Source organism: Martes martes (genome assembly GCF_963455335.1).
Source record: "Martes martes genome assembly, chromosome: 1".
Classification (NCBI taxonomy): domain Eukaryota; kingdom Metazoa; phylum Chordata; class Mammalia; order Carnivora; family Mustelidae; genus Martes; species Martes martes.
In genome coordinates, this window is record NC_137888.1 from 12,749,258 (window position 1) to 12,776,280 (window position 27,023).

The window sequence follows — 27,023 nt, forward strand, 5'->3', positions numbered from 1 at the left end:
AGCAATCGCACTACTGAGTATTTACCCCAAAGATACAAATGTTGTGGTCCGAAGGGCCACCTGCACCCCAATGTTTATAGTAGCAGTGTCCATAATAGCCAAACTATGGAAAGAGTCTAGATGTCCATCAACAGATGAATGAATAAAGAAGATGTGGTGTATATGTATACAATGGAATATTATGCAGCCATTAAAAACACCGAAATCTTGCCATTTGCAACGATGGGGATAGAACTAAATGCTATTATGCTGATGATCTCACTGATAGGAGGAATTTGAGAAATAAGACAGAAGATCATAGGGGAAGAGAGGGAAAAATGAGACAAGATGAAATCAGAAAGGGAGACAAACCATAAGAGACTCTTAATCTCAGGGAACAAAGGGAGGGTTGCTGGAGGGGAGGGGGTAACTGGGTGATGGACTTTGGGGAGGGTATGTGCTATGGTAGTGCTCTGAATTGTGTAAGACTGATGAATCACAGACCTGTTCCCCTGAAACAAATTATACATATTATGTTAACTTTTAATGAAAAATGAAAATAATGAATAATGAAAAAATAAATAAGGTGAGTATACCTGTGGGGGGAAAATTCAGGAACTATAATCTGAGTCTTCTTAGATCACCACCACAAGGTTGTGTACTTCTGAGAGATTTCTCAGCCAACATGTCAATTAACTCTTTCTTATCTGAGATTATTGAATTTCAGTTTTGCTCTAGATCCAGTTAAGGACTTAGTACATTACCTCTAACTTAACTGCTTGGCTGGACATAGCACTTTATCTCTGTTTCATTTATTTTTTGTTACTAAAAAAATCTTTGGGTCCGGTCCCTCCACAGTTACATATTGGTATACTTTCTTATTTGGGTCTTCATGCGCATACACACACACACACACACACACACACACACACACATATATATATAATTGCATATATATGTGTATATTTATATATAACTTTTAAAAATTTAGTTGTATAGTCTGTCATCTTTAATGTCTGTGTGCCATTCATTCCTCTAGGATAATGTATTATAGTATTAATGAAATAATTTCTTTATTGTTAGGTAGTTATTGGAAAGAACTTGAGCTTTGGGTAGTGGTGGACCACAGATTAAATTTACCACCTAAATTATGATTTTGAGCAGATTCTTGAACTTTTATGCCTCAGTGTTCTCATGTGGAATTATAATATCTAACTACCACAAAAGCAATTAGTGTTTCTATTTAAATAGGTAGTGTCAGTGCCCATAGTTAGAGTAAGGTATATCAATTTCAGCATAATTTCTGGGTCTCTATATCCAAGGAAGGTATTGATCTAGATATCAGGGAACCTTTTTGCCTTGCAAAAGGTAGAAACTGATGAATTTGTGCTTCGAAGAAGTCAGTAAAATATTAGAAACATTCATTGAGCTTTTAAAGGTAATTTTTTCAGACTCTGGTTTTGAAACTTCTCTATCTGCCTGTAGTATTGTTTTTCTTTATAAATTATATCAAATACAGATTTTCAGCTTTAAGATTTAAAAAGTCATTTGTAAAGGAAAGCAAAGACCATCTAAAAAGAAACTTAAATGTGACAGAAGCATCACGGTGCTCACAAGTAAGAGATATTTTAAGGGCGGTCATCTGTAAAGCACTGAAACATGGCTCTGCCTCTTCTATGTACCACTCACTGAGCTTGACACTTCCTGAGAGCTCAAAAATTTGTTAAATTAATGAAAAATTATCCAAAACTGCATTTCTACCTCCTCACCTCCTACTTCTTTACCAGTTGGCCTTTGAAATCACTTTCAAAAACTAGTATCTGTTCAGCCATCTAATAGTCAAACCATGCAAGGTTTGCTTTGCATCTCTGACCACATTTGACCATGCCAAATGCCTTTAATTTCTGGTATTTATCCTGATACTATTCATTCGTGCAACCCCTTTCTCTATACCACAGTGGCATTTTGATACATCCTAGCTTATGTGTTCTTTCTTGGCTTTCTTCTTACTACAAATTTCTTCTCACCCACACTCATGGCCTTGACTCTGTGACTTCTCATTTTCTAGACTGGACCATTTCTGTGTTCAAGATCCCATATTCTCATGTCTGCCTGAACTTCAGTATAAATTGAATATGTTTAGTCATTATCCCTGAGTCAATATAATATATATATAGACGGCACACACTGTATATATAGTAGGCACAGATGCCTACTTCATGTTTTGTCTGTATTCCCCATCATAATGGTCTCGTATGTATTTAATCTATAAGCAGCATTGTATTAAGGGTATGAATATGCTATTAGGAACTGTGAGCTATAGGGGCGGCTGTGTGGCTCAGTTGGTTAAGCGGCTGCCTCAGGTCATGATCCCACGGTCTTGGAATCCAGGCTCGTGTTGGGCTCCCTGGTCCTCTGGGAGCCTGCTTCTCCCTCTCCCTCTGTCTGCCACTCCCTGCTTGTGCTCACTCTCTCTGTCAAATAAATAAATAAAATCTTTTTAAAAGGGGGGGGGCGGGAATTGTGAACTATAAAATCTGCAAATTATAGTTCAAACCCATTCCCTGGGCATCATTGGAAACAGATATAAGTAACCCTTTTGAGTATCATCTTAAACAGGTGGAAGAGAATCTGTGTTCGTTGTTAATACGAATTTTTTTTCCTCTCAAGTTTTTATATAAATTCTGGTTAACACATGTGGTAAAATTGGTTTCAGGTGTAGAATTTAATGATTCCACACTTCCATACCACACCCAGGGCTTATCACAGCAAATGCCCTCTTTAATACCCATCACCCATTTAGCCCATCCCCCATCCTCCTCCCTCCAGTTGTTAATATGATTAAATAAAATTATATACCACTAAATTTAATTCTTCCTTGTACATCATAGGACCTCAGATGCCGGTTCCCTCTCTTACCAAGTCATCCTTCTTCATGAAATGTTTAACATCCTTTTTACTGGCTCTTTGATAATAGCACTTGAGAGTTCTCTTGCTGGTGTTTTGCATGAATGGTTATAGTGCTTTATAATATAGTCTGTATTTTAATTTTTTTAACAAGTTTTAATTTAAATAGAGACTATGGAGTATTTTATGCGATGGTACATTGGTCTGTCTTGTGTGCTCAGTTGGCTGAGGTTTTTTAATACGGCAAGTTGCTTACTGCTAAAGTAATCAAGGAGTGCTATTTGATACATTAAATGAGTACTTTTTGCTTAGGTTTCATGAAAATATGATTCTCTAAGCTTTTAATGACCAGAGAAGTTCTCACTGTTGTTCATTCCTAAAGATCATGTATAAACTTATTTGCATCCCTTTTCTCTACATTAAGTTACAGAGAAGAAACTAGAACAGCAGTAATAACAATTGCCTTAATAAATTTTATAACTTATAAATGGTAAGAAAATATCCTTTATAAAAATGCATGCTATGTATCTCGTGCAGTATTTATATTTTTAGAATTTGTGTTTAAATTGTAATATTTTAAATTGTTTTTTCATCTCCCATCAGTTTATATTAGTCTCAAAGATTACTGTCTCCTTTCTAATTGTTTTCTGTTAATGAGCATTTATTCTCAAGGATAACTTTTATTACCTTGGAAAAGAAATAATAAAGAATTGTTGTGACCCTCTTCAGAGAATCACATTTTTAAAACAAATTCCTTTGTTAATATCTGTGTTTTCCCCATTTTTTAAAATCTTAATATTACTTATGGAAGAATTCTACTTTTCTCTGCTTAAACCAGAGTATCTAATTCTTGTATTGATTATCTCTGGCATTCCATGCCTTTTCTAATATTACTGTTGCTGTTATCTGTAGTCCCGTTGTGTCTGTAGTTGTGTGAAAATTTTCTGAATTTTTAGGGTATATTGCCAAATAGGGCTATTTACCTTATGAAAAGAGACTTTTGTACTTTAGGTTAACTTCTTAGTGATCTAGTAAAGATCCGTGTCTTAGAGATTACATATGTGGAGTATCAACATTGTTTGGAAATATGATTCGTATAAAGCTCCGAAACTTAAATTATTTCACAGTATCTTTTTAGGAGTGCCTTGGTGACTCCTTTAGTTAAGCATCTGACTCTTGATCTCAGCTAGGTCTGGATCTCAGGGTGGTGAGTTCAAGCCACACTGTGTTGGGCTCCATACTGAGGGTGGAGCCTACTTTAAAAAAAAAAAAAATCCCACAAATTATCTTTTTAGAAGTCCTAGGTTGAGTATGTGCCCATGATTAAACAAAATGCAAATGGGCACCCGGGTGGCTCAGTTGGTTGAGCTGACTCTTGGTTTAGGCCCACTCAGGTCCTGATCTTAGGGTCCTGGCTTGGAGCCCCCTACATGGGCTTTCCGCTCAGTGGGGAGTCTGCTGGTTTCCCTCTCCCTCTGTGTCCCCCACCCCGTGAGTATGTGAGCATGCCCGCTCTCAAATAAATAAAATTTTTTTTAACCAAAACAAAAGCAAACAAAGAAGAATTTAAGAAGCTAGAGACAAGCTTCTTAATATCAGGATTTTATCTTTGTAACTCTCTGTGGGCTCTGAGTATGTCTTGTTTTGATTTAAATATTGGGAAAATTGTGCATGTGTGGTTGAATCTCATGGGGAGCACCTTATTGTTGGATTTACTGTCATGAGATTTGGTAAATATGGTGCTATTTTTATGCCTGACTAAGTCAAGAAATTGTGAATTCCAGCATTTTAAATTTCTTGCCTAATTTAATACATCTTTCTCCAAATGAACCTTAGAATTATTTGAAGTTCTCCAAAATCTCAGTGAGGTTTGCATTAAATATTGAGTCATACTATTGCCAATCTCAGAAACCCCTGGTATGTTTCCATTCAAATTATTTCTGAGTTCTTCAGTAAAATTTTCTAGGTTTGGTTTTTTTTTTAGTTACAGTTTTAGTAAATCTCTTATTTTTTCTTTCTTGCTATTTTTAGTATTTTTTCCATGGTATTTTCTTGGTAGTGATGCAGGTATATAGGAAAGTGCTTGGATTTTCTTTACAAGCTAAATTGTTCAGCTTAGTTCCAAAAGTTTGTTATTCTTTTAATTAATAAATTGCATTATCTTTGTAGAAGTGGGGGGAATTGACCTCTAACTTTTAATTTCTAAATTTTTTTTTTAAGCTCTTTTCACTTATGGATATGAAACCTCCCATCTCTCGAGCCAAGATGATTCTTATCACTAAAGCTGCTATTAAAGCTATTAAGGTAAGAATAAAATATATTTAATTCAAAAAATGTTTTTGAAATTTTGAAAATACTTTTAAATATGAGAATTCATCCTCTTTGTTTAGGCATGAATCAAAGAACAGTAACTAGCTTTTGCTGAAGCCACGTGATAATACAGTACAATATATTTGAAATGTAACACATTGTTTCAAACCTGCTTTTTTCCTTTTTTGTTGTTTTAGTATCTCCCATTTATATTTTTCCAACTTTGTTGAAGTATAATTGACAAAATTAAATTTATTTAAAAATATTTATTTGTTTAAATTATTTTTAAAAATGATGGTTTGATACACTTACACATTATGAAATGATTAACACAGTCAAGCTAATTAGCACATCTATTGCCTCACGTATTTGCTGGTGTGTGTGTGTGTGTGTGTGTGTGTGTGTGTGAGAAAGTTGAAGTAGAGAGTAGAATGGAAGGATTTTTTCTTTGTTTTAGTTAATTCTTGCCATAAATCAGCTGAGTATTAGCCTCATACTTACTTTTTAAAAAAAAACAACTCAGGCTCCATGAAGTTAAATGTTTTCCTCAAGATCACACCTAAGTAGCTGACTCACTTTAGAAACTGCATTATTTAGTTCCAGTTCCACTGTTCTTACCAGGCTCAGAGTTGCCTGAATACACTGCTTTATTAAGGTTTATTGATTAAAAATCTCTAATAAAAGGACCTTTTGGGGGTATTTTTGTAGTTTCTGTTTTGGTTAATTCTCTTCTGATTCATGATTGTTCACTTACTGACTAGGAATTATTTGTCATGGTTCATTCAGTATTTTGAGAATTCACATTGTGCAAATTTTAAGGTTTTAAGTATTTCCTAATTATATTACTGAATATATAGAAATATGTAAACTGTGCAATAATTTTCTTTTAATTCTTTTCAGCTTTATAAGCATGTAGTTCAAATAGTAGAAAAGTTCATCAAAAAGGTAACTATCCATTTCCTTATTACTTCATTTTAGTTATGATCAGTACTTGTAATTTACTTTGTAAATTATAATTTGGTTGCTTACTTCTAAAGCCACTATACCAAAAAAGTTGTCACTAGGTGTTCTTGTTAATCGCTTGAGTTTGTTTTTTAACCGAAAATGTATAGCAATGCTGTTTATTAATCAATTAGTATAAGATAGGCACTCAACAAGTTTCCTTTGTACTCAGCATGACTCTTCTCTGAGTCTGATATGCCTTCTGTGCCATTTGCCCTGTTTACTTCGTTGACATTTAACTCATCTTGAAGTATTTCAAATGAAATCAGTTTGTAAAGTTTTTCCAACTTTTTCCTGCTCCTATCATAATTAAATCATTTTTCACTTCTACAGTTGTATCTGGTTTTATAACCATGTGATTAGCACACATCTGTCTCACCAGGAGGACTGAGAACAGAGACTTAAACCTCTCTGTCTACCCCTCCCCTCCCCAAAACCTGGAGCTGTGTTTTGTAGTATGAACCAGTAAATGTGTGTAGCATTGTCTTTAATCCATGGCCTTTGAATACTAACTGAGAGTTAGGAGTTGGAGTCCCAACAGACCAAAAAAATGATCAGTAGAAGTTTTTATAGTAGCAAATCAAAGTACCAATAAGTAAAATGGAAAAAAATTAAAATTACCTATTTGCCACCACCCCAAATTACTATAATATTTATATTTGGGTCTATTCATTTTTTAATTCTCTACACATACATTCATAAAAGAAACTGGTGACATCAGTAGCTGCTTTCCCACTGAGTTTATCATAAAATGTTTGCAAAAAGTATTCCATTGCATGATTGTTTCCACAGTTTACTCAGCTAGTTCCTTTTGGACATTTCAATTTCAGTGGCTGGCCTTAAGGAAAAAATTAGCCACACCTTAATGGTTTTCCTTATGATAAATTTCTAGATGTGGAATTGTTGGATCAAATAAGGCCTTGCTTTTATTGCTAAATCATTATCCGAAAAGGTTGTACCACCAGAAATACATATGTGTCTGTTTCTCCTTTCTTCTTATTAATTGGGTGGGCCAAAAATGTGATCTCTCCTTTCAGGTTTTCTTTTCTCTGGTACTATACTTGAGTAGATTTAAAATTGATGTTACTAAAACTATCTTTTTGATGACTTTAAAAGGTAGAAATTTATTTTTTAAGCAGGATGAATTGGGAGTAGAGAGTATCATAGTAAGTGGAATTGTGTGGAAGTGGCTTAGGGATTGGTAAAGTAATGTTGATTTTGGGAAATTGTTGGGGGAGAGAGGGATCAGAGGAAAGTAAAATATTGGGGATCTGGAGAGTCAGGAGAATTGGTAGTTCTGTACAGACCTGTGGGAATTTTGACAAGCTAGCCAATAAAAGAACCAAACACTCAGGCAGTTTCTAAATAGAAACAATCATTGGATATACAGAGTTTATCCACGTAAAAGGGAGATTATTGGGCATCAAATTGTGATTTTGCTTTTCTTGTATTAACTTTGCATCTTTATTTTTGTAGTGTAAACCAGAGTACAAGGTTCCGGGATTATATGTAATTGACTCAATTGTGCGACAGTCTCGTCATCAGTTTGGAACTGATAAAGATGTTTTTGGGCCAAGATTCTCTAAAAATATAACCGCCACATTCCAATATTTATATCTTTGTCCATCTGAAGATAAGGTATAGTTAATAATTTTTAAATTAAAACTTGTATTATTGGGGCGCCTGGGTGGCTCAGTGGTTTAAGCCTCTGCCTTCGGCTCAAGTCATGATCTCAGGGTCCTGGGATCAAGCCCCGCATCGGGCTCTCTGCTCAGCAGGAGCCTGCTTCCCCCTCTCTCTGTCTGCCTCTCTGCCTAGCTCTGATTTCTCTCTGTCAAATAAATAAAATTTAAAAAAAAAAAAAAACTTGTATTATTTCTATATTTAAATGTATTTAAATGTATATTATAATTTGAAAGAGAATTATATAGGGATCTCTGTGAACTTGAAACAAAACCTAGTGTTTTCTCTTGTGGCCATCTCATGTTTATGTATTTTCTTGTGAAATTCTTTTGGAATGTTGTACTGTTGAAAAAGGAGTTGGAAAGATTGACTTGTAGTTGAGATAAGTTCTGCCATAGAAAAAGGCAGTACTTATCTCATATTGTTGCTTATTCCAGAAAGAAGGAACCAATAATTGATGGCTTTCCCTAGCATTTTGAGAGGCTGGAGCATAAATGGTATTCATTAGCAATCAGACTACAGCATTTAATTCCTCATTTTTACAGCTGATTTTACTATGTACTATAAAAAGGGTAGAAGAAAGAACATTTACAGACATGATAACTGGACTCCCAGTAGGTGGGAGAAATACACTGCTAAATCCACTCAGAAGAATGAAGACATTTACAGTGAACACTATATAAATTTGGGTGTTGTGGATTCTCTGTCTATATTCTTAGAGGAATGTTCTTAATGGGAAAAATATACAAGACAAAAAAATAGTTTCCTGAGTAGGACGTAAAAGTTATTTTTCCCATGAATAACACATCTTCTCTCGATTGCCATCATATTTACTGGGCCATAAAATGACTTAGCTATCAGTTACAGGCCAGTTTCTTAAATATTTTAACTGTTAAAATCATCCTGAAGAAATTCTTCATCACTTCATTTACTTTTCTAAGATAATTACTTTTTTTGTCAGTGACGGTATTTCTTTGTAATCATAAATACAATGAAAACTTGAGGTACATTTTTTATTACGTTTGTTTTGATTATTTGGCTTATATTTTTTTTCTGTTTCTTTTTCCCCCTTGCTTTTTATTCTGGTTTATACTACTGAAAAAAGGCTGATTAGCGTAGTTTTAACCAGGTGGTAATTCTAAAGATGAATTTTTTTTGTTTATGAAACAGACTTAGTATGGAATTATTAGCTTAGAGATTTCTTTCTTTTTTAGAGGTATAATACATTATTTGTGAAAATATTTATTGTATATTCATGTTTTATTGCATGTAACAGAGTAAAATAGTTCGTGTGCTGAACCTTTGGCAAAAAAATGGAGTATTCAAAATTGAAATTATTCAGCCTCTTTTGGACATGGCTGCAGGAACCAGTAATGCCGCCCCAGTAGCAGAAAATGTTACTAATAATGAAGGTATGGCCAAGTATATCTGTGAACTTAGAAAAACACTGGTATAACTTTTGTACGTGAGAAGTTTGTGGTCTGATTATATTGGTGGAATTTTTCCATAAGAAAAACTTTTGAATTTACATCTTGGAAGATACGGTTTTCTTTTCACAGTTCTTATTTCTAATAAAAATATGCTCTTTCATGTATTTGCTATAGTACAGAGTCTAGTACCATGATCTTTATTTTTCCTGTATGTTAAACTAAATGCAGTGTTGTTTTAGTAAAAAAGCTAATGGAGTTTAAAAAGGAAAATTTGAAGATTAAAGTTTTTGCAGGTCTTAATGGCCTTTTCTTTTTTAGGTTCACCTCCACCTCCAGTTAAAGTTTCTTCTGAACCGCCCCAAGCCACTACAAACTCTGTACCAACTGTACCACAGCTGCCTAGCTCTGATGCTTTTGCTGCTGTGGCCCAACTGTTTCAGACAACTCAAGGTCAACAGGTAAACTACCATCTCAAGATTAAATTCCTTGCAGTTAGGTACTATTTTCAGTTTTTATTTTCCATTCCTAACTAATGAACACATTCAAGGGAGGAAATATTTCTCCTTTTCACCTAGAAAAGCATTTACGAGGCAGGTAACAGCATAGGGATAACGGGCAATGAGGGAAAGGTGAGAAATAAGGGAGTGGTGTGCTGAGCAGTAGCAGTGCCCCTGTGAAGAGAACTTCAGAACTGCTGACTGGTTGGTATTGTTGCTCATGATTCTAGCATTTCGGACTAACTTCAAAATTATATTTGGATTGGAGATATTTTTACATTTTTCTAGAAAACATTTCTTTACCTTGTTCACAGTTCAGTGTATTTTCCCTTCTTGACTGTTGTTTTCTGCCTGTTGGGGTATCAGCATACATGTTTAACCTTAAATGATACACATTGTGTCCCTGGTATTCACAGCAGGCTTAACCTTTACTAAAAGGTGTATTCTTTTTCCAGTTCACTTTGTGCCCGTGCTGTTTTGAGTTACCTTTAAGATTTTTTTTTTCCAGTAAATCAACCTTTGATACTGTGATTATACTTTGTTATGTGGTTTATCAGTTCTCCCATTCTTTAAGCTTCAGCAGATCCTTCAGACTTTTCAACAGCCTCCAAAACCGCAGTCGCCAGCCATTGACAATGCTGTGATGGCTCAGGTCCAGGCTATCACAGCTCAGTTAAAGACAGCTCCTGCGCAGCCACCTGAACAAAAAGCTGTTTTCCCCCCACCTGAGCAAAAAACTGCATTTGACAAGGTAGGCTTGCTTCTCTTACATAACCCACCTTGACTGTTGATACCACTCAATTTAGGATATGGAAGTTACTTCTCTCTTTCGCTCTGGATTTTTCATTTTGTTGTTTTGTGGCTTAAAGGATTTCCCCCCTTGACAGCAAAACACTGATTATTTTTCCTGGCTGTAAGTGTGTACTATATACACAATGCAAAAATTTTTAGTAAATTGGAAGTAGGAAAGTCAACAGGAGAACTTTCACCATTAACCCCTGTACTTAGAGATAACTACTGTAAGTTTTTGCTGTATGTCTCTTCTGAACTAATTTCCTGTGGATAGGTTTTTCTTTATTTGGTCATAGTATGTATGTATATTACAATATATAATATATGCATGTTTTATGCATAATATATAAATATATATACACACAGTTTTTAACTTGTTTTGATCTTAATTCTCTTCTCATTTTGAAGGTTTAGATTAAGATCTACATTTTTACTGAGTGCTTATTGTGAGGAGTATTCATTACACGTGCACCTCACAGGTTTAGCCATTCCCCTGTTGACAGGCACTGAAGTCGCCTTTTGCTTTTTGCTCTTAGAACTTAGTTACCGTATGTATAATTTGAGAGTTTCCTTGGTTCAAGGTCTTCCAGCTGCTCTGTTGGAGGCATGTTTAAGGAGCTGCAACTAAGGATATAGATGTGCTGGCTTCATAGAGCTCAGAGCTTCCTGCGGAAATGTCAGCCCAGACAACTCTGTCTTACCTGTTTTATGTCTTGTCTATGACTATATAAAATTTCATTTTTTTTGGTCTCACTGCCAAAAATACAAATGTTTGAAAACCCTAGAACTAAGTGAAATCTTTTAGCTTAATCATCTCTAAAATGTTTTATTCTTTCCAGATTTTAATTTTAAGATATAATTTTATTGCTGGTAGTCCAAATTAAGAATCCATTTGGTAAATAGTAGTTGTCATTATATCTTCATGATTTATGAACAACTACTCACTCAAAGAAGTTTGGATAAAATTTGAAGTCGAAAAAGAGTGCATGCTTATAGGGAAAAAGAACACAATACAGGAAGTTCTAAAGTGAAAAGGGAAGCAGTTACCTGCTTGGAACAGATTTGTGTATGTTTTTTCAGAGTTTAGGAAAGCTCCACACATATGTATTTTTTTAATTTTATATTTTCTTTTGGTAGTTTTATATTTTTGTTTTTTATGTTTGTCTCTTCATTCCATCTGGAACCTGTTTTAGAATATGGTTCAAGATAGTTGTATCTTGAACTTTTTGGAAATAGCCAATTCTCCCTCCCTATTTTTGTCATACATTGAATTCTCATTTGTTTCTGTGTCTGTCTGTGGGCATTTGAACTCTGTTGTGTCCTCCTAATATAATTACTTCTGCGTCATAACAATTTAACTACTTGCATCTTCTGTACTATATTATTTCATTTCCAAGTATTACACACACGCCCGCACACAGGCAAAGCGAGAGAGGGACAGATTGGTTAATTTGTAAGGAATTGTTTGACACAGTTGTGGAGGCTGGCAGATTTGAAATTTGTAGGGCAGAGGGCAGGCTGGAAATTTAGGCAAGAGTTAATGTTGGAGTTCTGAGTCTGAATTCTACAGAGCAAGGTTTTTATGTTGCTGTCTTGAGAATTCCTTCTTGGGGAAACCAAAGTTCTTACTCCTAAAGCCTTTGCTGAGTGGTTGAGGCCCACCCATATTATGGAGGGTATTTCTTTATTCAAATTCTATTAATTTAAATATTAATCACATTTTTAAAAGACCTTCACAGGAACATCTAGATGAATATTTGACCAAACAACTGGGCATGGTAACCTAGCCAAATTGATAAAATTAACCATCACATCGTACTTTTCAAGATGAACTTTAACATAAATTTTAGAATTTATAAGTTAATTTAAGAAGTACCAAGAGCTTTACACAGAATGTCCATTTATTAAAATCCCTTTTCATACGAGTCTTGTACATTTATTACATCATTTATTTCTAAGATATTTAGTCATTTTTCCTGTTTGTTTCTTTTATCTTTTAAATGTTCATGATACTAAACACTTAGTTTTTTAGTTGGTTCTCAGATTTCTGGGTAGCTACTAAATTTGACTTCCTCTTCAATATGTATGCCTATTTCTTTTTCTTACTGTACTGGTGGCTGGGACTTCAAAAAATACTGAAAAATAGTAATGCTGATGGAGTCCTTTGTTGGTCAAGTGGTTTGGTCGGTGACTAAAAGGTCTGTTTTAAGCTAGTAGAACAGCTTCAGCTGCTTCACAGATCTTCACTTTCCTAAAAAGCAACAAAAATCTCTTTTTGAATCTTAGTTTTAATTTTTAAATTTTTTCAAATTATTTTCAAATCATTCAAATCATTTCAAATTTTTTCAAATCATTTTCAAATAGCTTTAAATCTTAAAACTTTGAAGAACATATCTACGTGTGAAAAACAGTAAAGACCAGAAGTTTTGTGTTTTGTAGATAGTCTAGACCTGAGTTTTAATTTTGACTCCCATCATTGACTCTTTCTTCATGCTGAGTCACTTAAGTATTCATTGTGCAGCACTGTAAAAGTGACGGCAGTGTGTAGGCTTTGCTGCTTTGAGGGTTAGATGATACACTAATGTGTGTAAGACAATAAGGTGTCTGGGCCGTAATTAGATCACTCAGTTACTATAAGAATTTTTTTTAAGATTTTATTTATTTATTTGACAGAGAGAGCTCACAAGTAGGCAGAGCAGGAGGCAGAGGGAGACAGAGGGAGAAGCAGGCTCTCCGCTGAGCAGGGAGCCTGATGTGGGGCCAGATGGGATCATGACTTGAGCCAAAGGCAGACGTTAACCGCTTAACCAACAGAGCCCACCCAGGCGCCCACTGTAAGAACTTTTAATGACATGGCCTAGCGTTACCAAGAAACAATGTTATCCAAGAAGGGGACTTCCTTTCCCAATTCAGAAATCTCTTATCCAGTAAAGTGGAACCATAATTTCTAGGCAGAACTACCACAGAACAACACAAGTTTAGGAATTTGAGGTTGAAAATCCATGACCAGAATGGGCACAGCTTGAGGGAAAAGACTGCTTGTTTGAATGCCAGAGATTGAGAGATTTGAAGTCAAAAAGAACAGTGTCCACATCCCAGTTCTACCATTTGGTGGCTCTGCGGTCTGAGTAATGTTTCTTAATCACCTGGGTCTTAGATTCCTTGTCTATAAAAAGAAGAAATTATATCTAAGCTATGTGTACATTGCAGGCCTCTTGTGATGAAGTATCATACATAGATATGTAAACAGTAGATGGTGGTATGAGTAGGTGTTTGTGGTGTTACCTTCCTTCCTTTCTGAACAAATGTCATCCTATTTTTAAATGGCTCTTCTAGACATGTGATCTTGTGACGTGTTGAGCTAGCTTGCTTGTTTCCTTCCTTCCTTCCTTCCTTCCATGTTTCTGGTACTCCGACATGAGCTGTGAAGCTTTAAGGAAGAAGTTGGTGCCCAGGTAGTAAATTCTTCATGGCCATGTCTGTGCCATTCTCTTTTTTCTTTGTCATATTAGTATGTTTTTGAGCAAGCAGCATATGGTCATTTTTCTTTAGGGATTTATAGTGATTGGATAAGACGGTCTTGGTACATTTTACAGTTAACTGAAAATTTACACCCATTTTCATGTGTGCAAAGTTCCAAACGTTTTTAGTGTGTGACTATTTTAATATTTATATTGCTAAATTAACTATAAAATAAGTGTATAGAAAATAATCAGAAAACACTGCATTTATAATTGGTGAAGAAAAACAGTAAAAAATTCTTTTTCAGGGGCGCCTGGGTGGCTCAGTGGGTTGAAGCCTCTGCCTTCGGCTCAGGTCGTGGTCCCAGGGTTCTGGGATTGAGCCCCGCGTCGGGCTTTCTGCTCGACAGGGAGCCTGCTTCCCCCTCTCCCTCTGCCTGCCTCTCTGCCTACTTGTGATCTCTGCCTGTCAAATAAATAAATAAAATCTTGGGGCACCTGGGTGGCTCAGTGGGTTAAGCCGCTGCCTTCGGCTCAGGTCATGATCTCAGGGTCCTGGGATCAAGTTCCGCATCGGGCTCTCTGCTTGGCAGGGAGTCTGCTTCCCTCTCTCTCTTTGTCTGCCTCTCTGCCTACTTGTGATCTCTGTCAAATAAATAAATAAAATCTTTAAAAAAATAAAAAATAAAATCTTTTTTTTTTTAATTATTTTTCAGATGGCATTTGTGTGGCATTGGTTTGTCTGTGAACCAAGGTGCTAAGGGGCGAGTGGGAACATGAGATGGTACATGACTGCACTTGGATCGTAGATGATAGGAGATATCTGTTGTTTTTATCAAGTCTTTTGTGTAGTGTATCCCAACCCAACTTCATTATTTTTTTTTCCAATCCCAATTTTAAAATGAAATATTGATGTACCTATTCCAGAAGCTACTCGATAGATTTGATTATGATGATGAGCCAGAGGCTGTGGAAGAATCAAAGAAGGAAGATGGCGCCGCTGCTGCCGCCGCTGCACCTGCCGTAGCTATTGCGCCTCCCGCGCCCTCCGCTACCGTGCCGGCCCCCACACCTGCTGCTTCCCCTCCGCAGGCGCCCTTGTAAGTTCTTTCCTATGCTCTTCCATGGATAGAGTTGGGAGTCGTAATCAGGCATACGACAAGTGCAGTTGATCATTGGCACAGCATGGTGATTAGGTAGGGGTGCCAACCTGCCCAGAGTCTGAAGTCTGCATTATAACTTGCCTCCCCCAAAACTTACATAGCCTACTCTTTACTGGAAGCCAAACCTGTACACATACTGTGTTCTTTGAATAAAGTAAGCTAGAAGAAAAACAGTGTTAAAATCATAAGGAAGAGAAAATATGTTTACAGTACTGTACTGTAGCCAAAAACTGTAAGTGGACTCACATAGTTGAAACCCATGTTTTCAAGGGTCAACTATAACTTCAGTAACAAAGTCATTTTTCATATAGTCATTGTTTTTTAAAATGATACTTGGGTTTTCTTTTGAATGGGGAGGAGATGCTATCAGATTTATAGTTAAAAATGTCATTTACATTGGGAATAATGCTGGATGTGTAAATTAATGTAGGCAAGTACATGATTCAGTAAGATGTTAATTATTAATGACTCCTGAACAGCATTCTTAATGTCTCTGTAGTAAAATGTGGCTTAGAATCTTTTGTGGTTTTGGATGGACAAAATGAAGATTTCTCCTATTTTTTTAGTGGGTTTCCTGGAGATGGCATGCAGCAGCCAGCATACACACAGCATCAAACTATGGATCAGTTTCAACCTCGAATGATGACGATACAGCAGGACCCAGTGCATCATCAGGTATACACATTTTTCTCGCCACTGAGTTTTAATATGTAAGGATCTGTTCATTAGAGCATACGGATTCCCCCTCCCAGCCCACTGTTAGTTAGCTGTGTGTTTGGCTAAGTAGTACTACAGCCACAGTCAAAGCTGTTGTGCATGAGATTGACTTGAGTTGTTATTTTTAAAAAGCTTTAATTAAAACAAGCATACTAAATACTACGTGCTTATAATTTAATAACAGGTAGTTTTGTTAAAACCATTTAGAGAGAGATTATAGCTCTGTTTTAGGTACCTGGCCTGCTTAATGGTGCAGCTTTTTCCCTTGTGAGGATCTTTTTTGGGGGGTAGATGTTTGAGATGCTGTAGAGGGTTTTTAGCTCTCCACATTCAGGAGTATAGTTTGAAATCTGCAGTGAAAGGAACTCTGGAAAATTGGAAGAAGTTCATAGGGGTTTGCTATTGGGTTTATTTTAGCAAATCCTTTATTCAGAGTTTCCTAAACTTGACTGCACAGCTAAATGACAGAGGTAGGAATCTAATGCTAAAGTCAAATCTAAAGAATCTGTATTTTTTTTTTTAATGTACAAATTCTGTTTTATAACCAGCCTTGGGAAATACTACTTCGTATCCTTGGTTTAGAAAGGGTTCTGAGAAATAACTCTGAAGAGTATGTTCATGTTCTTATGTGTATCGTGTTTGATCCATTCTGTAATTTGCTAGTAGGAAATTGATACTATGCTTTTTAAAGATTTTATTTATTTTGAGAGAGCGAGAGAGCACAAGCAGAGAGGAGGGAGAAGGAGAAGCAGGCTTGCCACTGAGCAGGAAACCTGATGTGGGGCTTGATCCTAGAACTATGGGATCATGACCTGAGTCAAAGGCAGATACTTAACCAACTGAGCCACCCAGGAACCCCTATAATTATGCTTTTAATATTGTCCGTATTGGAATGGCGCATGCAGAAATACGTTACGTTGTGGTTTACTCTCATTATTAATATGATATTTTGAACCCTAGAAGTAGGGATGTTTATTGAAATTCCCCTTGGAGTAAATTTTTAAAAAGTGAACCTGTACATCAGTGCTATAGCCACTCTCCCTCCCAATTGACTTGATTGCTTTGAGGTTGAGGGGAGACAGATTGCAGTATAGTACCTCTCTGAATTTTAAGTTTATTTGGTCACATTGTTCCTCTTATAAATGAAATTATGTTTTTAAATATATGAAGTCAAGGCTTTGTATTCATAATTTTAAAAATGAGTTCTAGAATTTTTAACCTATATACGTGATGTAAATTCTTCAGATAAATACTACACTTATGGAAATTATTAATCATTATTGTATGTCACTACACGGTTTTTCCTTGATCAAAATTGCTTGAAGATCTTTTAGTTTTACATCAAGTAACTAAGGACTTCCCAAATTATTTTTGGTAGCTGTTACTTAAAATACTCATGTGCTTTCTTTAAAAACAAAAGGTTCCACTTCCTCCTAATGGGCAGATGCCGGGATTTGGCCTTCTTCCTACACCTCCATTTCCTCCCATGGCTCAGTCTGTGATTCCTCCAACTCCACCCGTGCAGCAGCCTTTCCAAGCTTCTTTTCAGGCACAGAATGAACCACTAACACAGAAGGCACATCAGGTAAAACTTTATTCTCAGATTGGTTATCTTTTTGGTTGCTTTGACTTATGTGCAGATTCCTGCCTGTTTGCTTTGTTATCTTCATTTTTGAATGTGAAGAAAGACTTCTTTGGGCACATATTCACCCTTTCTGTGCCTAAAGCTTTTCATCTGGAAAGTGGATATAGTAATAACCAATTTCTGAAGGATTCTCTGAGGATTGAGTCAGAGTCCAGAATGCTTAACTAGAATGCCTAGTTTACCACTGTAATCAATGGTTTAATAAAATTATATGTAACTTATACGAATTTCTAGAAGTAGAGAAGTGTTTCTTCTAATCTTGTAAACCATATAAAAACTTTTTTTTCTCACTGATGGACAGTCATTATTAAACTGGTAATATGGTGTCAAGTAACCAGAATAAAACTGTCAAGGCAAAAGATTTGTAATTTAGCATTTTTTAGATTTTGTCTTCTTGCCTTTATAATTTCCATTTCTCTCATTTAATGATGGGTGGTGGTTTTGGTTCTTTTTGTTTTTATTGATTTTTAAAGGAAATGGAAGTCGAACAGCCTTGCATTCAAGAGGTTAAGCGGCACATGTCTGATAACAGAAAGTCAAGATCTAGGTCAGCATCCAGGTAATTGATAGAAAATGTTTTTCCAATCCTCTGTGTCTTAGGAGACAAATTAAAATCAAACTGGATTATTTTTAGATATACAATGTTAATAAAATAACATTTGGTGTATATGTATGTATGTGGGAGCAGAAGTAGTGATGTAAAAAACTAAGGCCTGTCATCTTATCTTACCCGTGCTTTTCCCCGGAGTTGCTCCAGTGCCTGCACGCATATATGCATAGAATGATGGGAATTCTGTATTCACAGTTCCTTTACAAGTTGATCAGCCAACAAAAGTGGAACAGTAATAAGTAATACTATAAACAGATAACATTTTTATTTGCTGCAGAAAAGAAGTTAACTGAGAAGATAGATACCAGTAGTAGCAGTCTGTGTCAGTGATGACAGCTTCTTACACTCCCAGGCACATAATTTAGTATAGTATCAAGTTATCAAAGATGAGAGACTCTTTTATAAGCTAGCAGCCTTATTTATCTCATTTAAAATATGTGCATGCTTTCTAACTTGCAACATATTAAACTTTTTAAAAATGAATTCTCTGCTTTTGAATTATTACATATCTAAACATTAAACTACCTAGTTATATTTTTTCTTTTTCAGATTAATACCCACTTATATTTTCAGTTCTTTCTCTGTATTCTATCCATTCTCCCCCTCATGAAAATGTTAGGTCACCAAAAAGAAGGCGATCTCGCTCTGGCTCTAGATCTCGAAGGTCCCGCCATCGACGTTCTCGATCCCGGTCCAGAGATAGACGCCGACATTCTCCTAGATCTCGGTCCCAAGAAAGGCGAGACAGAGAAAAAGAAAGAGAACGCCGACAAAAAGGCCTTCCTCAAATCAAACCAGAAACTGCGAGTGGTAAATTAACTTTTACATTCAGACTTCTTGCATTATTTTTTGTGTATCTTGAGTATAAAATGTTTCATAACTGTTAGCAACGTACTGCTTTATTTTCTCTCTTTTGTTTGTGCTTTGGCATACACACCCTTGACTTTGCTTTGATGTGTTAAATATAAGGAATAACATGGAGGACATTAGGAGAAGGAAGGGAAAAGTGAAGCAGGGGGGCATCAGAAGGGGAGAGAACCATGAGAGACTGTGGACTCTGGGAAACAAACTGAGGGTTTTAGGGAGGAGAGGGATAGGGGGATGGGTGAGCCCAGTGGTGGGTATTAAGGAGGGCGCAGATTGCATGGAGCACTGGGTGTTATACATAAAAAATGAATCTTGGAACGGATGTACTGTATGGTGACTGATATAACACAATTAAAAAAAAAACTAGCTGTAAAGCAGCAGTAAGGAGTGAACCCAGCTAATAGTGATGAAGAATAAAGTGATAGCATGTCTTGAATTTAATGTATGAAATGGAAGTCAATGAACTAGCGCTCCTATACATGGAGAGGCTTTACAGTTTACAGAATATATTAGCTTGCATTATCTCTTGATTCTCATCATGTATTTAGAATATGTTTAATAAGGTATGCTAGACACATTCATTGTGTAAGTTTGTAGTTACTGTTGAAATTTTTATTTCTACTACAAGTAGGGCATATGTAGAGCTTCTGATTGGGAGATACTACCTAGGATACAACATAAGAGAAAAACCATTCGTGTGTACTCAACAGTCAGGAAGAGACAGCTGTGTTAGTGGACAAAAACAGCTGGACTGTTTGTTGATCGAGAGAGTTAGGATTGGGTCTTCTGCTGCTCACTTGCCAAGGGTGGCCTTGGACCAGTTATTGTTATCTCTGGCCCCAGTTTAGATCTGTCCACAAAAGGGCCAGATTTTTTTCAACTCTTATGTTGTTCAGCTATCCTATTCCATTTCTGGAAGTACTGCCACATATTTCTAGGATATTTTTGGATGTGTATGGGATTTGCTTCTTAATTTTATGGTATCATGTGACTTGTGCATCTTTTATAACAATTTTCTTTTTATTGTAGAAAAGTACAGTGCTGCTCATTTTCAAAATATGTCTATTTTTATTATTATAATTTTATTTTAAGTTTGTAGTACTACACTCTGGGTGGGACAGCTGGACAAAAGGACTACTCAACAAGATGTTGCCAGTCTCTTAGAAGAGTTCGGTCCAATTGAATCAATTAATGTGAGTGTTTATTAAATTATGTAATGATGGACAGGTATGATTAATGTCATAGGAAATTAAGGACTTGAGACCCAAGTTAAAATTTGCCCAGCTTTGTAGATGTGGCTAGTGTAAGTGTTAAGTCCAGTTTAGCACTCTGCATTTAACCACAGTTCTTAGATAACCCAAGTTTAATTTGAAACCCTTTTCTACAAAAATCTATATTAACAAAGCTTGGAGAACTGTAAGTTCATTATAAACTGGCAGCTGAGACCAAACTTGAATTGCCAGTTTATGATACCTTAATCTCAGATTATAGAACCTGGCTTCATGGAATGGATAGGGGTCAGGGGAGTTGGGCTTGTTGGAATTGGTTATTTAGTATTTATTTAATTTTGTTGCTCTTTTATTTTATTTTATTTTATTAAATATTTTGGAGCAGATGATTCCTCCCAGAGGTTGTGCCTATATTGTTATGGTTCATAGGCAAGATGCCTATCGTGCCCTGCAGAAACTGAGCCGAGGAAACTATAAAGTAAACCAGAAGTCCATAAAGGTACAGTTTTTATACCTTGTAGTTCATTTTTTAAAAATTTAACACATAACATTACTTGGCTTTTTAAAAACTAATTTTGGACACTGAAGCATTTCCTATATCTTTTTTTAAAGAGCTTATCTCCTAAATATTAACATAAAATTTTAAATGTTAGGTTCATGTGGAATTTCATTTTTTTTTTTTTTTAAAGATTTTATGTATTTATTTGACAGACAGATCACAAGTAGGCAAGAGAGGCAGGCAGGGAGAGAGAGGAGGAAGCAGGCTCTCCACGGAGCAGAGAGCCCGATGTGGGGCTCGATCCCAGGACCCTGGGATCATGACCCGAGCCGAAGGCAGAGGCTTTAACCCACTGAGCCACCCAGGCGCCCCTGGAATTTCATTTTTTAACAAAAAGTATAGATAGGTTCATCAAGGTATTTTTAATTAATCGGTGCTTTAAATATAATTTCATTTTGTCATTCAAGATATTTTGGATTTTATACATTTTTAAAATATTTTTTTAAATATTACACATTTAAAAAATTTTTTTAAAGTTTTATTTATTTTGAGCACCTGGCTGGCTTCAGTCTGTTAAATGTCTGCCTTTGGCTCAGGTCCCGCATCGGGCTCCTTCCTTGGTGGGGAGCCTGCTTCTCCCTCTGCCTGCCATTCCCCCTGCTTCTGTTTTTTCTCTCTCTGACAAATAAAATCTAAAAAAAAAAAAAAAAGTTTTATTCTAGTAATCTCTGTACCCAACATGGGGCTCGAACTTAAGACCCCAAGATCAAGATTTGCATGGTGTTCCAAGTGAGCCATCCAGGTGCCTCTGAGTTTTACACATTTTTAAAGTTTGCTATCTCATCCTTAGAATACTAACTATTAAAAATATTTAACAGTCGGGGCGCCTGGGTGGCTCAGTGGGTTAAAAACCCTCTTCGGGGGGCGCCTGGGTGGCTCAGTGGGTTAAAGCCTCTGCCTTCGGCTCGGGTCATGATCCCAGGGTCCTGGGATCGAGCCCCGCATCGGGCTCTCTGCTCAGCAGGGAGCCTGCTTCCCCCTCTCTCTGCCTGCCTCTCTGCCTACTTGTGATCTCTCTCTCTCTCTCTCTCTCTCTCCCCCTCTCCGTGTCAAATAAATAAATAAATAAATCTTTAAAAAAAAAAAAAAAAAAACCCTCTTCGGCTCAGTCATGATTCCAGCATCCTGGGATCGAGCCCCACATCGGGCTCTCTGCTCAGTAGGAAGCCTGCTTCCCTCTCTCTCTCTATAGACTCTCTGTCTACTTGTGATCTCTGTCAAATAAATAAGCAAAAATCTTTAAAAAAAAAAAAAATTCAACAGGGAGGAAAAGATGTAGGTACATGGGTATTCTTCCCGTAAGGGGCCAGAGTCAGCATTTCCTTAGTGTCATAATAGTCTACCCTTTAACTGCACAGCAAAAGGATTTTGTCTAATGTGGAATAATTCCAAGGTACCCAAGACTTTGGAAAGTGGTCCCTGTGCAGGGAACTTCATTCAGCCTTCCCTAATAAAGATTGTTTTCCTTTTCTCTAAGTTTTATGTTGGCTAAATTGAGAAGTGAGTGGTTCAAAGAGTGGATAAGAAGGCAATGCCAGTTAAATTTGCATAAAGTGGGAGAAAAGGTTAAACAGTTTCCTGACATCAAATTGAAATCTCGGGATAGCAAGGCCAGATTATTCCCCTTTTGCCCCCAAGTCTGAGTGATTAGAAATTCGAGAAACAGTTAATTCTCAAAATTGACCTTCTTTTCCCCTTCTTTCTTTTTATACTTTGACTAATGGTGATACAGATTGCCTGGGCTTTAAACAAAGGAATAAAGGCAGATTATAAGCAGTATTGGGATGTAGAACTGGGTGTTACTTATATTCCATGGGACAAAGTCAAGCCTGAAGAACTGGAGAGTTTTTGTGAAGGAGGAATGTTGGACAGTGATACACTTAATCCAGGTAAAACAGTATTTAATTTCTTTTAAAATTCATCTGTTTTCTTGATTGTACATATGAAAAATGTTTTTTCACAGTAGGAAGTGATTTTTGAGATTTTCAAGTACCCTCTATGTGCCAATCTCTCCATAATAAACTGAGGAAAGAGTGGTAGATAAGACAGATGTGGTCTTTACTCTTAAGGCAACTTCTGTTCAGTGGGACAGATTCAGACATAAATAATATTGATTGTGGGGTTAAATCATTAATTATAGTATAAGTAGATCGTAATGGAATTTTTCACTGTGAAAACCTAATGGATAAAATGAGTCTTAAACTGAACACTACTGGTATTGTGTTTTAATCCAGTGCTTCATAATAATTTCTTTGAAAACATTTGAATGTCCAGAGAAACAGTCGAAAGTAAACATATAAGACAAGGAGGTATAGTTTCCTGTGCGATGAGCATTAAAAATGCCAGATTGATAGTAAGATTACACTGGGGGAAATAGCCTCAGGCGTGGGCATGAGCTGGATATTGCTAGATAGCTGGATGAGGTGGAGTGCTGGGTGCTGTGACAAAATAGAAGTAAGTGATAAAAGGAATTTGAAGCAAGTGGAGTTGGTTTGAATGCCAAAAAGAGGTGAAACCATGCCTGGGCCATTCCCATACCTTGACCTTGTTTCCCACAGTGCATGATGCCTTCACTTTAGGGTAGAGCTAGGTTTCTGTTCAGGCAAATAGGTATCAGGGCATGACTGTGTGCCAGGCATTCTGGTCCGGGTAAAAAGAATCTTGCTCCTCCCTCCTGGGACCTTTACTCCAGACAGTACGCTATTATGGTTAAGAACATAGACCGTATAGCCAAATGTGTGTATGTTGAATCCCGCCTCTGCCACTTAGCAGTATCTGACCTTGTTTTCCTTAATTTCCAAATTGTTTTTCTCATTTATAAAATGGGAATAATAATGGGGCCTACTTACAAATGGTTATGAGAATTCACTGAATTAATACATATTACTTAGAACTGTGTCTGAGACACAACATAATTGGCCTTCTTTTGCATGTTTGTTATTGTTGTTCATTCGCTTAATATTTATAAGATTAGCATAGGCATTTCCTTAATAATCATACTACTGGGTTTTTTATATAATCAGCATTTTAAAAATGATTTCTATATTTAAAGCTATAAACTGAAAATGGCAAACTTATATTGTTAAATTTCTTTAACTCTCATAGATTGGAAAGGAATCCCCAAGAAGCATGAAAATGAAGTTGCTCAAAATGGAGGGGCAGAAACCTCACATACAGAACCAGTATCACCCATACCTAAACCTTTACCGGTGCCTGTCCCTCCTATTCCTGTCCCTGCACCTATAACAGTGCCACCTCCACAGGTAAGAATATTTGGAGCACTTGGGTCTGAAAGATAAACCTTTCTAAATCTTATTTATTTAGATGTATGTCTAGATGAATGTTCAAAGACATGAATCCATAAATGTTCATATTCATATTTTGGTATGTCTTACCTACTTTTTATAAACTCTTAATACATTCTCCATAAACACCAACAAAATCAAAGTAAATTCATATTGCCTGACACCTGTCTAGATTATTAAGTGTCTTTATAATGTTTCAGGCTTGAGATCGAAACCTAATAGCATTTTACATTCTGTTTCCTCTTGTTTTCCTTTATTGGGTCTTTATTCTTTGGAGACTTCATGTTCTGAGGGAACTGAAAGTATATATCCCAACAAGCATCTGTTTTGAGGGAAAGAGGGTTTCTCAATTTTCAAATTGTGTGGTGCTATCATGACATTTTTTAATGGATCAGTTACTTAATAAATTGAGGTCCACTTAAAATGAAGGCATATTCTTAAATGTCTGCTGTCTGGTCACTCAGTGCATTACTTCAGAGGAGAGAATCTGGATTCTAACAGAACGTAGTTTGAATCCCAGCTCCATTGTTTGTTCTTTACAATGTAACTTTGGGCAAGTCACCTAATTTAAGCTTTAATTTCCTATCTGTAAATGTGCAAATTCCCTTTTTTGGCTTTGGCTCTGGTGTTCTTCCTAGGTCAGAGTTGTTTTGAGGATTAAATGACATAATGTGTATTAAATACTCAGCGTGTTTCCTGTACCTTTTTCAATTGCTCACATTAAATCAGATAAATCTGAACTATCAAAAAACTATCACCTAGCCTTTTTTTTTTAATTACCATATAATATATTATTTGTTTCAGCGGTACAGGTCTGTGATTCGTTAGTCTTAACACAATTCATAGTGCTCATCATAGCATATACCCTTCCCAAAGTCCGTCACCCAGCCACCCTATTCGTCTCACCCCTCTCCCCTCCGGTAACCCTCAGTTTGTTTCCTGAGGTGGAGTCTCTTATGGTTTGTCTGTTTTTGTTTTTTCTCATTTTTTCCTCCCTTCCCCTATGATCCTCTGTCTTGTTCTCAAATTCCTCCTGTCAGTGAGATCATTTGATAATTGTCTTTGTCTGATTGACTTACTCACTTAGCATACCTAATACCCTCTAGTTCCATCCACCTCCTCGCAAATGGCGAAATTTGCGGGGGGGGGGCCTTGATGGCTACATAATATTCCTGTGTGTGTGTGTGTGTATACACAGCACATCTTTATCTGTTCATCTGTTGCTGGACATCTAGGCTCTTTTCCATAGTTCGGCTATTGTGGACATTGCTGCTATTAATGTTGGGGTGCACGTGCGCCTTTAGATCACTACATTTGTACCTTTGGGGTAAATACCCAATAGTGCAATTCCTGGGTCATATTTTCAACTTTTTGAGGAATTTCCATACTGTTTTCCAGAGTGACTACACCAGCTTGCGTTCCCACCAACAGTATGAGAGTTCCCCTTTGTATCCTCACCAGCACCTGTCATTTCCTGACCTAACTAATTTTAGCCATTCTGATTGATGTGAGGTGGTATCGCATGGTGGTTTTGTATTTTCCTGATGCCGAGTGATGTTGAGCACTTTTTCATATGTCTGTTGGACATTTGGATGTCTTCTTTACAAAAATGTCTGTTCGTGGGGCACCTGGGTGGTTCAGTGGGTTAAAGACTCTGCCTTCGGCTCAGGTCATGATCTTGGGGTCCTGGGATCAAGCCCCGCACTGGGGGTCTCAGCTCAGCGGGGAGTCTGCTTCCCCCCACTCTCTGCCTGCCTCTGTGCCTACGTGTGATCTCTGCCTTTCAAATAAATAAAATCTTTAAAAAAAAAAAATGTCTGTTCGTGTATTCTGCCCATTTCTTGATTGGATTATTTGTTCCTTGGGTGTTGAGTTTGATAAGTTCCTTGTAGATTTTGAATACTAGCCTTTTATCTGTTATGTCATTTGTAAATATTTTCTCCCATTTTGTTGGTTGTCTTTTGTGTTTTGTTGACTGTTTCCTCTGCTGTGCAGAAGCTTTTTATCTTGATGAAGTCCCAATAGTGCATTTTTGCCCTTGCTGCCCTTGCCTTAAGCAGTGTTTCTAGGAAAAAGTTGCTGAGGTCGAGGAGGTTGCCTGTGTTGCTGCCTCTGTTCTCCTCAAGGATTTTGATGGATTCCTGTCTCAAATTTAGGTCTTTCATCCAATTTGAGTCTATTTTTGTGTGTGGTGTAAGGAAATGGTCCAGTTTCATTCTTCTGCATGTGGCTGTCCAATTTTCCCAACACCATTTGTTGAAGAGACTGTCTTTTTTTCATTAGATATTCTTTTCCTGTTTTTTCGAAGATTAGTTGACCATATTGTTGTGGGTCCATTTCTGAATTCTCTGTTTTGTTCCATTGATCTATGTGTCTGTTTTTGTGACAGTACCATGATGTCTTGATGATAACAGCTTTGTAATAGAGCTTGAAGTCCAGAATTGTGATGCCCCCAGCTTTGGTTTTCTTTTTCAACATTCCTCTGGCTATTCAAGGTCTTTTCTGGTTTCATACAAATTTTAGAATTATTTGTTCCATTTCTTTGAAAAAAGTTGATGGTATTTTGATAGCGATTGCCTTAAATGTGTAATAGATTGCTCTAGGTGGCATAGACGTTTTCACAATATTTGTTCTTCCAGTCCATGAGCATGAGACATTTTTCCATTCCTTTGTGTTTTCCTCAATTTCTTTCATGAGTATTCTGTACTTTTCTGAGTACAGATTCTTTGCCTCTTTGGTTAGATTTATCCCTAGGTATCTTACGGTTTCGGGTGCAATTGTAACTGGGATTGACTCCTTTAATTTCTCTGTCTTATTGGTGTATAGAAATGGCAACTGATTTCTGTGTGTTGATTTTCTATCCTGAC

At 36.6% G+C, this 27,023-nt stretch overlaps 1 protein-coding gene across 2 annotated transcripts in view; it reads left to right on the top strand.

The window, feature by feature from the left end:
• The window catches only part of SCAF4 (SR-related CTD associated factor 4), a 67,756-nt gene that overhangs the window by 18,091 nt on the left and 22,642 nt on the right, over positions 1-27,023 (top strand). For both annotated transcript variants that reach the window (XM_080806057.1, XM_080806058.1), the window contains exons 2-16: positions 5,107-5,190; positions 6,097-6,141; positions 7,675-7,836; positions 9,158-9,293; positions 9,630-9,769; positions 10,383-10,559; positions 14,989-15,161; positions 15,791-15,899; positions 17,362-17,526; positions 18,060-18,145; positions 18,816-19,006; positions 20,156-20,256; positions 20,678-20,791; positions 22,584-22,740; positions 23,957-24,114. In XM_080806057.1, the coding sequence (XP_080662183.1) occupies positions 5,107-5,190; positions 6,097-6,141; positions 7,675-7,836; positions 9,158-9,293; positions 9,630-9,769; positions 10,383-10,559; positions 14,989-15,161; positions 15,791-15,899; positions 17,362-17,526; positions 18,060-18,145; positions 18,816-19,006; positions 20,156-20,256; positions 20,678-20,791; positions 22,584-22,740; positions 23,957-24,114 (1,998 nt within the window). The remainder of the gene's footprint in view (positions 1-5,106; positions 5,191-6,096; positions 6,142-7,674; positions 7,837-9,157; positions 9,294-9,629; positions 9,770-10,382; positions 10,560-14,988; positions 15,162-15,790; positions 15,900-17,361; positions 17,527-18,059; positions 18,146-18,815; positions 19,007-20,155; positions 20,257-20,677; positions 20,792-22,583; positions 22,741-23,956; positions 24,115-27,023) is intronic.